Raw genomic sequence first — 12,935 nt, 5'->3', positions numbered from 1 at the left:
CCAGCATCCCTGGTCCCACTCAGCAACCCCTGCCACTCTCCACTCCTGGCAGGGGGCTGGGCACAGGCATGGGGCGAGTCTGAGTCATGGTGCGGGGCCTCAGGTATATGTGAGGGTCTGCACTCACTGGGCAAACATCCCTACGCCCAAGGGAGTGTGACATTAAGTAGCAAATAAACACCACCACAGGTTGAAAGAGAGACCACAGAAGGAAGGAAAAAGCCTTTTTCATTCTTTTTATCACAAATTACGTAGCCAGCCCTGTATATATTCATTTAAGCCTCATCCCAGTAGAATAAAGCTCCATGAGAACAGGGACTTTTTGCGGGGAAGGCGGGTGTTTACTGCTATTCCCTAGTAGCTAGAGCAGGACGTTAGATTCAGTAAATATTTGCAAATGAAGGTATATAAAAGCAGCTCATGGTGTAATCACCTGGTCCGGTTCATCAACCATACTGTAAGCTCTTAGAGGTTACAGGCTTTATTATTCATCCTAACAGCCTTTACACATAGCCCAAAGCCTGGTATATACCACAGGTGCTCAGACATTTGTTCAAAGACTATGGCAGCAAAGAAAGAGGCAGCAAGGTGGGGCTGAGGATAGAATGTCACCTGCCCTTCCTGCCTCTTAACGTAGGCAATAACAAACTGCAGCTTTAATTAAACCCTTTGTCTGCTCTGGAAAGGGGCGCCTTCAGCTTTACATGAACCGAGTTCCTAAAAAGCAATCTGAGATATGCTAAAACCTGGCACAACTGCCTCACTCTCAATCTGACTCTAAAAACCTCCAAAGAGCCCACGATGGCAATGGTGCCTGCTTGGTTAAAAGAAAAAAATAAGTGAGGAATGGAATTAGGTGTCAATAATACTAATGTTCGCATTAACTAGTTAGCAGTGTCATGTTTGGTCTTTTTCTCATTTTTGTTTCAACTCTCCTTCCAAGACTTTCACCTCTTTCAGACTTTCAATCTGTTATGGAATTTTAATCCTCCCAAAACCAAAACAAAGAAATTTCTGTAGTGTCCCTCCACTTTTAACAAAGGCTATTCTAATTATGATAACTTTTAGTGTTCATTTCATCACACAAAATATAGATCACAGACTTAATGAAAAACCCAAAAGTGTTATAAATACATCAGGAAAAATGTTGTATGCCTATGTGTAAGCCAATGACTTGTTTACAATCAACTAAGAAGGACAAGAGTCCTTTACAAGAAAACAAACAAATAATCATCAAGTCCATACACCATTCAAGACTGAGAGCTTACTTATCCTCAAGACCTGTGGGGTGGGGGGATGGGAGGGAGTTCCCAACGAGGAGTAGAAAGATCCTGAGTTCACCTCTTCTCAAGGGCACACCAAAATCATAACTCTGTAAGTAGTAACCACTATCGATGAAAAGACTGAAACCTACTAGAAGAGCTCTTCTACAACAAAAGATATAAAGAAGGAACTGTGAGACAGGTAGAAGGGCCAGAGTTGTGATACAGTCAAGACCCTTACCCCTGGGTGGGTGACCTACACACGAAAGAATAGGTACAGTTGCAGAGGTTCTCCCAAAGGAGTGAGAGGTTCAAGCCCCAGGTTGGGCTTACCAGCCTAGGGGTCCTGCAAAAACCCCCAGAGTATTTGGCCTTGAAGGCCAGCAGGGTTTACTTCTGAGGGACCCAGAGGACTGAGGGAAATAGAAACTCCACTCTCAAAGGGGGCACACAAAATCTCACACACTCCAGGACCCATGGGAGAAGCAGTAATTTGAAAGGAGCCTGGGTCAGACCCACCTGCTGATCTTGGAGAGCCTCCTGGAGAGGCAGGAGGCAGCTGGAGTTCACCCTGCAGACACAGACAGCGGGGGCAGCCATTCTGGGGAGACTGTTCTACCACAAACACAATGGTGCTGGCAAGCGCCATTCTGGAATCCTCCCTCTAGCTTATTAGTCTCAACACCCAGCCCCGCCACCACCCACCAGCCTGGAGGCACCAGTACTGGGACGACGACGAAGGCCAAGCAACTAACTGGCAGGGACACAGCCCCACCCACCAGCAGATAGGCAACTTTAAGAATCCCTGAGCAGGACTTCCCTGGTGGCACAGTGGTTAAGAATCCGCCGGCCAATGCAGGGGACACGGGTTCGAGCCCTGGTCTGGGAAGATCCCACATGCCACGAAGCAACTAAGCCCGTGTGCCACAACTACTGAGCCTGTGCTCTAGAGCCCGTGTGCCACAAATACTGAGCCGTGTGCCACAACTACTGAGCCCACGTGGCACAACTACTGAAGCCCGCATGCCTAGAGCCCATGCTCCACAACAAGAGAAGCCACCGCAATGAGAAGCCTGTGCTCCACAACAAAGAGTAGCCCCCGCTAGCTGCAACTAGAGAAAGCCAGTGCACAGCAACAAAGCCAAAAATAAATAAATAAATTAATTAAATAGCATTAAAAAAAAAAGTCAATGTATTTCCCAAAGGCAGTAGTAAATACTGAGTATCTTAAAAAAAAAAAAAAAAAAAGAATCTCTGAGCCATCGCTGGACATGGCCTTGCCCACCAGAAGGCCCAGGACCCAGCATCACACACCAGTACACAGGCATTAGACCTGGGATCCCCAGGGCCCTGCAGCCAGAGAACCCTAGGACCAAGCCTGCCCACCAGTAGGCAGACACCAGCCTCAGAATCTACTGGACTCTGGACCCACCCACCAGTAAGCCTCCTCTAGCCTTCAGACCAGCAACACCCACCAGAGGAAGGACACCAGCCCTGGGACAACTACAGCCCTGCAGCCTGCCATGACAGGACCCAGCCCTGCCCACCAGCAGGCCAACACAAGCTTTGGAATACCCCAGACCCCACAGCCAGTTGTGTCAAGAACTGGTCCCACCCACCAGTGGTCCAACACCAGCTCCAGGACCCCTGGGTCCTACAGCCAGACCCCAGGACCTGGCTCACCCACCAGTGGTCAGGCACCAGCCCCAGAGTCTCCTGGGCCACGACTCTGTCCAACAGTGAGCCAGTGCTATCCCCAGGGCCCCCCAGGGTTGCAAAGCCAGCCACCTCATGACCCAGCCCCATCAACCAGTGGCTGGCAGCCTCCACACAAGGCAGGGCCTGGCAACCAACTGGCCCAGGGCCAGCTACACCTACCAGACCACCCACAATAGTCAGCCCACCACAACAGAAGGACCCACGCAGCCCATGTAGGGGGCACCCCTAGAGCTTATAGCTCTGGTGACCAGAGGGGAGTGCACTGCTGGGATGCATAGGACTTCTAGAAAAGGCCACTTCTCCAAGGTGTGGAAGCGTAACCAACCTACCAGATAGATAGAAATAAAAAAGGAAGTGAGGCAAAATGAGGCAACAGAAGACCATGTTCCAAATGAAGGAACAAGATAAAACCCTGGAGATAGGCAATCTACCCTAGAAAGAGTTCAAGCTAATGATAGCTAATGATCAAAGAACTGGAGGGAAGAATGGATGCACAGAATGAGAAGTTAGAAGTTTTTAACAAAGAGTTAGAAAATATACAGAACAACCAAACAGAGATGAAGAATACAATAACTGAAATTTTAAAATGCATTAGAAGGAATTAACAATAGACCAAATGATACAGAAGAATGGATCAGTGAGATGGAAGACAGAGTAGTGGATATCACTAAAGATGAATAGAAAAAAAGAATGGAAAGAAATGAGGATGGTTTAAGAGACTTCTGGGACAACATCAAGGGTACTAACATTCACATTATAGGGGTCCCAGAAGAAGAGAGGAAGGGGCAGAGAACATATTTGAAGACATAATAGCTGAAAAATGCCCTAACTTGGGACAAGAAACAGACATCCAAGTCCAGGAAGCACAGAAAGTCCCAAATAGGATCAACCCAAAGAGGATCACACTAAGACACTTTGTAATTAAAATGAAAAGATAAAGAGAGAATATTAAAAGCAACAAGCTACATACAAGGGAACTCCCATAAGGCTATCAGCTGACTTTTCAGCAGAAACTCTGCAGGCCACAAGGGAGTGGCACAATATATTTAAAGTGATGAAATGGAAAAACCTACTACCAAGAATAACTGCCAAGGCTCTCAATTCAGATTTGATGGAGAAATCAAAATTTTTACCCACAAGCAAAAGCTAAAAGAGTTCAGCACCACCAAACGAGCTTTATAAGAAATGTTAAAGAGACTTCTCTAAGCAAAAAAGGCCACAACTAGAAATATGAAGATTATGAAAGGAAAAAGCTCATTGGTAAAGACAAACATACAGTAAAGGTAGTAAATCAACCATGTACAAAGCTAGTAGGGTTAAAAGACAAAAGCAGTAAAATCATCTATATCCACATTACGCAGTTAAGGGATACACGAAACAAATAGATGTAAAATATGATGTCAAAAACAGTAATCATGAGGGGAGGAGAGTAAAAGTGTAGAGTTGTTAAAATGTGTTTGAAATTAAGAGAGCAGCAACTTAAGATAATCATCTCTCTATCTATTTATAGATTGCTATATATAAACCTCATGGTAACCACAAACCAAAAATCTATTATACATACACACACAAAAGAGAAAGAAATCCAAACTCTAAGTATAGTCATCAAATCTTAAGGTAAGAGAACAAAAGAAGAAGAAAGGAACAGAAAAGAACTACAAAAACATCCCCAAACCAATTAAAAAAATGGCAATAAGGATTTACATACATGTCAACAATTACTTTAAGTGTAAATGGACTAAATGCTCTAATCAAAAGACCTAGAGTGGGGACTTCCCTGGTGGCACAGTGGTAAGAATCTACCTTCCAATGCAGGGGACGCGGGTTCAATCCCTGGTCAGGGAACTAGATCCCACATGCATGCCGCAACTAAGAGTTCGTATGCCACAACTAAGGAGCCCGTGAGCCGCAACTAAGGAGCACATGTGCCACAACTAAGGAGGCTGCAAGCCACAACTAAGACCCGGTGCAACCAAAATAAATAAATTAAAAAAAAAAAAAAGACATAGAGTGGTTGAATGGATACAAAAACAAGACCTGTATATATGCTGCGCACAAGAGACTCACTTCAGATCTAAAGACACACACAGATTGAAAGTGAGGGCATGGAAAAAGGTATTCCATGCAAATGTAGATCAAAAGCAAGCCAGAGTTGCATTACTAGTATCAGATAAAATAGACTTTAAAACAAAGACTGTTACAACAGACAAAGAAGGATTACATAATGATCAAGAGATCAATCCAAGAAGAAGATATAACAATTGTAAATATATATGCACCCAACATAGGACCACCTAAATACATAAAGCATACAGACATTAGGGAGAAACTGACAGTAAATAAGAGTAGGGGACTTTTAATATCCCACTTACATCAATGGCCAGACAGAAAATAAATATGGAAATACTGGCCTTAAATAACACATTAGACCAGATGGACTTAATAAACATAGAACATTCTATCCAAAAGCAACAGAATACATCTCCTTTTCAAATACACATGGAATATTCTCCAGGACCGATGACATGCTAGGCCACAAAACAAGCCTCTGTAAATTGAAGAATATTGAAATCATATCAAGCATCTTTTCTGACCACAATGCTATGAGACTAGAAACTACAAGAAAAAAACTGCAAAAGCACAAACAGGTGGAGGCTAAACAATATGCTACTAAATGAATGGATCACTGAAAAAATCAAAGAAGAAATTAAAAAATACCTAGAGACAAATGAAAATGAAAACACAACAATCCAAAATCTATGGGATGCAACAAAAGCAGTTCTAAGAGGGAAGTTTATAGTATTACAAGACCAGAACCAGATGGGTTCACAGGAGAATTCCACCAGACATTTAGAGAAGAGTTAACACCTATCCTTCTTAAACTATTCCAAAAAATTGCAGAGGGAGGAACACTTCTGAACTCATTTTACAAGGCCAGCAGCACCCTGATACCAAAAGCAGACAAAGATATCACAAAAAAAGAAAATTACCGGCCAGTATCACTGATGAACATAGATGCAAAAAACCTCAACAAAATATTCAATTCAAACTGAATTGAACAGTACATTAAATGGATCATATACCATGATCAAGTGGGATTTATCCCAGGGATTCAAGGATGTTTCAATGACAAAATTCAGCGTCCATTTATGATAAAAACTCTCAACAAAGTGGGTATAGGGGGATATACCTCAACATATTAAAGACTATATATAGTAAGCCCACAGCTAACAGTATATTCAACATACTCCACGATGAAAAGCTGAAGGCATTTCTTCTAAGCTCAGGAACAAGACAAGGATGCCCACGCTGATCACTTTTATTCAACATAGTATTGGAAGCCCTAGCCACAGTAATCAGAGGAGAAAAAGGAATAAAAGGAATCCAAATTGGAAAGAAGTAATTAAAACTGTCACTGTTGGGCTTCCCTGGTGGCGCAGTGGTTGAGAATCTGCCTGCCAGTGCAGGGGACACGGGTTCGAGCCCTGGTCTGGGAGGATCCCACATGCCAAGGAGCAACTGGGCCTGTGAGCCACAACTACTGAGCCTGCGCGTCTGGAGCCTGTGCTCCGCAACAGGAGAGGCCGCGATAGTGAGAGGCCCGCGCACCGCGATGAAGAGTGGCCCCCGCTTGCCGCAACTGGAGAAAGCCCTCGCACAGAAATGAAGACCCAACACAGCCAAAAATAAATAAATTAAAAAAAAAAAAAAACTGTCACTGTTTGCAGATGACATGATACTATACATAGAAAATCCTCAAGATGCCACCAAAATCTATTAGAACTAATTAATATTAGAACTAATAAATTAATTCAGTAAATTTGCAGAGAACAAAATTAATATATAGAAATCTGTTGCATTTCTGTATATCAACAACAAATTATCAGAAAGAGAAATTACGAAAACAATCACATTAACTAAACTTTTTCTCCCTAGTATAAACAGTTTGGTTGAGGTATTGATATCTTCCACATGTTCTAGAACATACCTTCATTTATTCCTTCACTAAGAAAGAGAACAATAAATAGCTTAAATGTTTAAATAAATAAACATTCACCCTGGAAATGGAGAAAACAAACTTTATTATGATGATTTGAGATTTTGTGCATGGTAAAGATATACACATGAATCTTGTTTCTCCTATGTTTCAAGACAGAATTAATTTAAAGATTTATTGTAGACTAAAGCATCCAAAATACTGCGGTACGTAGGTAGCTATGAACATACAAACACTTTGATGCACAGCGTTCATTCTTTTCTTCAAATAGGCAGTCAGCATTTTGATTCATAAAAGAACAAATGATGAGAATATATCAGTATCAATGTCAGAGAGCGCAAGACTTAGTGTTCTATGCACAAAACATATGAAACAGACCTATAAAGGTGGAATGTACAAAATTTAAAAAGAAAAAAAAAGCAAGTGAAAACCCCTCATACTCATACATAGGATTGAAAGGCTATAGAATTAAGAATGATATAAAGAATTCTAAGAATACACTCTGTTCATGACAGAACATTCCCATGTCATAAAGCAAAAACATTGAGTTTAAGGCTGTGTTGCTTTCAAAAGTTACTGGAAGTGCTGTACATTCATTGGAACAACATAGCCAATTTATTCACCTGTTTTAGAATATTAATAGCTTTCATACATTCTCCACAAACAGACCACACAATCACTGCCACACAATTCATCTTCAGAAAGTTTAAGATTAACATCATGATCTGTAGCTTACGGTCATTTAAAACAAAACAAAAAAATTATTTATTTATACCAAATTTTTGATGGGCACTTCGTTTCCTTTATGGCAATGCTAGATTCCTAGTTATCAAAAATATTAAAATAATTGTAAAGTTTAAAACCCTGCAACATTTACAGAATGCAACAGTATTACGACTTTTGATTTTAAGCAAAATTAGACAATGTTTGCAGCAAATAACTTCAATTTTATCCTACCTGGAAATGTCTTATTTTTAAATTATACTAAAAATATTCCTCCTTTTTCAGAAGCTGGTGAATAGGGAGGATAAGATAGAGTCCAAATGTACATAAAGATTTTTCCCATCTGAAGTAATCTGCAGATTACCTGATGCTTATTTGCTATTTTCTCCAATTAACTCAATAGGTATTACCAAAGCATTTATGTGAACCCTTCAGTGTTAAGGATCCATAGACACTTGCTAGCGTACTGCTTTTCCAGTTAACTCCATTAGGACATACCCTGTATATTTAGTAGTAGAATCAAGTGTGTTCTAGTTGCATGGACCTGTTAGTATTTATTTGTTTCAAATCTAGTCAAAGAGTAAATTAAAAGAAGGAAACTTGGGGACTTTAGTTACTAGAGATTAAAGTTTGATCAAGATACTAAGAACCATTTTTTAAAAAATGGCTAACAGTCAAAAAGGCTTTTTATTCATGTGTTTCTAGGTGGTGAAGTGACTCTCCACCCACCTCCCTGTGTCCAGCAGGGGAGGTCTGTGTCAGAGATACAGTTACTAATATCTATAAGCGGGGAGGGAATGCATGGTCACCTACCTTTACATTCTAACTGGCAACATTTTGCCATAAGTGCCCAGGGGAAATCTGAATGGGTAATTTTTCAGTGCTACTTATCGTGAATGTATGACAGGTTCTGTACACTTGACAAAGAGAAATCAAACAATAATGGTAGCCCAGAAAAAAAGTCACTTATTTTACTATCCTTCTCAGTTTACTAGAAACCATTTTTCAAAGAATGTGACAAAGTTTCATTTAAATCTTGTCTATTCGTATCTTAGCAGCAGCACTTTTCCCCCTAAAATATGCTTACTAATACAGTAAATGCACATATGTATCCAAATTTGAAATATTATCTATACTTTAACATATATGATTACACATATTTTGGGGAAAATATAGTGTTTCCTGGAGTGCCCATAGCATGTGTTTTAGTAACAGACAGTGGAACAGGTCTGAATCAAAGTATCTCTTCTTTCATTCCAGTTTCATTCCAATATTGACATGTAAAAAAATTAGCTTTGTATTCAATCTACTATTGAGATATCCAGTCTCATATGGTATGATGGCTGGTTAATTTCTAAATTCACAAGTATAATTTAAATGTGCAAAAAAACCTCTTTAAGTAAACTAGTCTTAAGATCAACGGCCTATGACAGAATCTACATAGGAAGCCATTTTTACTTGTGAAAATAAACTGAAATTCATTTAACCAATTTAAAAAGTTTCCTTTTAAACATTCCAGGAGTTATCAAGGGTCTAGCTTATCTTTTATGCAGAATGTTAATAAACGGTAAAATGAAATTCCCTCACTAGAGTGTAAGCTCCAAGGGGGCAGGGATTTTTGTCTGTTTTATCCATTACTTTATCCCCAGTGCCTAGAATAGCCTCTGGCACCCAGTAAGCGCTCATTAAATATGAATGTTTAAATTCAAAGACTTATTTCACTGACGTTAGGAAACAGTGTCTTAGTTTAACATTCTAAAAATGTTATTGATTTATATAACTTTATCACGGACAGTCTCAATTATTTTGAAAATTCTACCTAACTAAAAAAATACTAAACCTAAATGTAAATCTTCCTGAAAAAAATTTTTTTCAGAGGTTGATTTGGGCATAATAAATTTGATAGATAATTGGAAGATTTCCCTTCTAAATTTAAAGAAGTCCTGTATAAGAGAATGGCTGAATTATAAATTAATAAGCAAGAAACATCACATTCATATAGTTATACATGTGGGAAATGTTATAGTACAGTTCTAAGGTGCTTTCAGTGAAAAAGGTCCCAAAGTCATTATTGAAAATGCCAAACGTGACATCCTGTTTGGTAGAACTGAGTAGAAAATTAAACAGTGGAAATAGACCACATCTTATTTTACAGTATTAGATTGACTAAATTATTCTCAACATTTTTCAAAATGCATTTATACTTAAAGTTAAATGTAACTCAAGTTCAAGCTTTTTTTCTTTTGACCTGTTTTTTGTTTTGTTTTTGAAAGCACAGAAGGCCATTTTCTGACTTAAAAGTCAGCCGATAACAAGCATTCCTGGAAAATGGCAAAAATTAAATCTGCTTTAGGGCTTGCTCTACTAGGACGGCTTTAAACTGTGCAGTAAGGAATGTGCTGAAGATGCTTCTGTCTTTCAGAGTGCTGCCTATTTCAATACACCGAAGATTCAGCTATATATATCTATATATGATACATTCTACCCTACCCTAATCATGTATATATATAGTCCTTTAATGCCTCTACTAGTCATTAGACAATGATAAATAACCATAACATGCCCTTACCTGTAATGCTTTTGAGATAACACAACTTTGGTAACACTTGTTTCTAAAAGGAAACCATTGATCAATCACATGCCTTTGGTTGACACCATCAGTCCTCCAAAGGGCTGCTTATGGCTCTCTGTCCTAGGATACTGGTGTCCTACTACATGTGCTGACATTTTGCAGGAGGTAAAGCTTTCGCATTCGTGAAGTGGAAGAGGAGAGACACATGTGAGAACGTGGCACAGAAAATGTGACTGACTTTTTCTTGATTACATTCCAGTGCATTAATCTGGAGTTAATGGGGCCGGTGTAATATGCTTTTCAAAGTATTAGGAATTTCAGGATTTCCTGAAAATGAACTTTGTTTTTTGATACAAGGTGAGCAGGACAGAGATGAAAAGAACACATGAAGAAGGTCTTCGCTCTAACTCAGAAAGGATGGGAAATTTGCATTGATTTTTTTAAGTGCTAAACTCAAGACGCTTGCTAATCCCAGCTGGGAGGATTTTGCAAGACAGTTTCCGTTTTTCCCAAAGTAATTTATATGTAGCTACTGATAACCAAAAAAATGTCACAAGGGTAATACCTACTGTAAAAGTGAGGTTAGAAGATCCCCTGGGTCTTGTGACCGAGGTTAAATAAAGTATATAACTATAACAGATTTTGTTTTTGTTTTGTTTTTGGAAGCTCTGCACAAAAGCTACCACTCACAGGATTAACAAATACCTTTACATATTCTAGTTGCTTTTTAATGCTTATTTGATTTGCAAAATTAGTTTAACTACATAAATCCCTGTCCTATAAGCCATAGTTCACAGGTGTAAAACTCTGAAGTTTTTATAGATTCAGTAGAAGAGATTTCTTTTTTTTTCAACCCTAAATGTGGATTATGGAAATCAGAGATGCAGTTTTTAAGGAAATCGTTACATTCAGAAATAACCTTGGAAAGTTCACCGATGATTCCTTCTAGCATGAACAGTCTAGTATAATCTGGTCTTGCGTCGAGAAATCCATTCCAGTTTATAGTGTAAGATCTTTGTAAGGGGGTGTCCAGTTGCCCACTGTTACTGTAAGTACCGATACACCTTGAAACAGTGGTTTCCAGAGTCTGCAACCACCACGTGGCCATCTGAAGTTAGGGCCAGGCCTTGGGGGCCATAGAGTGGGTCAGCAGATGTGTTAATGTAGGACAAAAATGATCCACTTCCATCAAAAACCTGTAAATATAAAGTCAGAGTGTAATAGGAAAAGTTACAGTAGTACGATGAAATAGGGGTTAGACAACCCTTGATGTTAATGTTTTTAATATAGAAACACGTGTGCAACCCCCCAGGTTTGTTCAGGTCACTATCACAGAAAACCCCTCCCTCCACTTACCTTGCTCTCCCTCCCCTCACTCTCTATGCCCCACAGTCACTGACAAGGAATGTGCCATTGGCCATAGGATCTCACTTATACTCTTACAGTGGTCACATGTGAGGGGAATGGCCCTGGGTGCTGCCTGAAGAATAAATGATCCTTATTTCTCACTCTAAGCTTTCACTTTTTCCCTTTCCAGCCTCACATCCTTCTTTTATTCCCAATCGTAAGAGAGAAAAATCAGCAACTAGACCACAGAAGAATGTCCTGAGTCACAATGTGCAACGAGAAAATAGAAATTACTTTTTTCCTTTTCAGAAAAGAGTAAGTTATACGAAGTCAATGGTTCAACATGTACATTTAGATAGAAAGTGGTCTTTTTTGGTCTGTAAGCTTCTGCTATGAGGAAATAAGAGGAACACTCCTCCTTCCCAGGCCCAGGCTGGTTTCTTTCAACCATTCTGGGTGGCCCGTAGGGTGTTTCAAAAGGCAGGTGTGATGAGGGCCACAATATAAACAGCTTAGCATCTGTGGTCCTATACAGAACTGCTCTGTGAACTTCGTTCCCTGTCTGCTTCCGGCTTCCCATCAGATATAGACGCCTCTTTAAAATGTAGGAGGTCCACTGGGATAATTAAGCAAGATAAGTATACTAGAGAAATTAAAGCATACAGTATTACATTTAAAGTCTCAACCCTTTTCCTGAGAAGTGGATACCTATATCAGATTCAACTGCTCAGCTGCTGTCCTCACAGTAACATCAGAATGCTCCTAGATTTACCCAGAGCACCCTGTGGTCCCAGGTGCACTGCACAGACCCACACAGGCGAGGATGAATTGCCCCGTCTGTAAATGCATGTTTAGATACATGCAGGTGACTACACAAGAGACATGGGAGAAAAGAAAAGTGTTTCTTCAGTGAGGACTGAAAAGCTTTGCTCTTAATTTAGAGGAAAATCAAAATTTTGTGTCACGGTCCCCTCTGGTAGTCTGACAAAGACTATAGAGCCCATCTCAAAATAGTGTTTTAATGGGTTTTTTCCAGAATGTAACCAGTTTTATTATTATTTATATCCAATCAAAATGCCAAATGCCATTCAAGATACCATTATTCCTAAAGCATGGAAACATATTTGAATTAATTATTGTTACTCTCTTTTTTGGTTCACTTTTTATTTTGAAATAGTTATAGATTCATAAGAAAGTTGCAAAGATATAGTACAGAGAGATTCTGCGTACCCTTCATCCAGTTCCTCCCAATGGTTACATCTTCTATACCTGTAGTACAATATTAAACCCAGCAAACTGACATTGGAATGTGTGT

At 39.7% G+C, this 12,935-nt stretch overlaps 1 protein-coding gene across 12 annotated transcripts in view; it reads right to left on the bottom strand.

The window, feature by feature from the left end:
* Positions 1-7,046: 7,046 nt before the first annotated feature.
* The window catches only part of TRIM2 (tripartite motif containing 2), a 121,222-nt gene continuing 115,333 nt past the window's right edge, over positions 7,047-12,935 (bottom strand). For all 12 annotated transcript variants that reach the window (XM_036852433.1, XM_036852434.1, XM_036852438.1 and 9 more), the window contains one exon: positions 7,047-11,469. In XM_036852433.1, coding sequence (XP_036708328.1) covers positions 11,317-11,469 — 153 coding nt within the window. In that variant the 3' untranslated portion in view covers positions 7,047-11,316. The remainder of the gene's footprint in view (positions 11,470-12,935) is intronic.

The sequence above is a fragment of the Balaenoptera musculus genome, chromosome 5 (assembly GCF_009873245.2).
Source record: "Balaenoptera musculus isolate JJ_BM4_2016_0621 chromosome 5, mBalMus1.pri.v3, whole genome shotgun sequence".
Classification (NCBI taxonomy): domain Eukaryota; kingdom Metazoa; phylum Chordata; class Mammalia; order Artiodactyla; family Balaenopteridae; genus Balaenoptera; species Balaenoptera musculus.
This window is presented reverse-complemented; position numbering and strand designations above follow the sequence as displayed.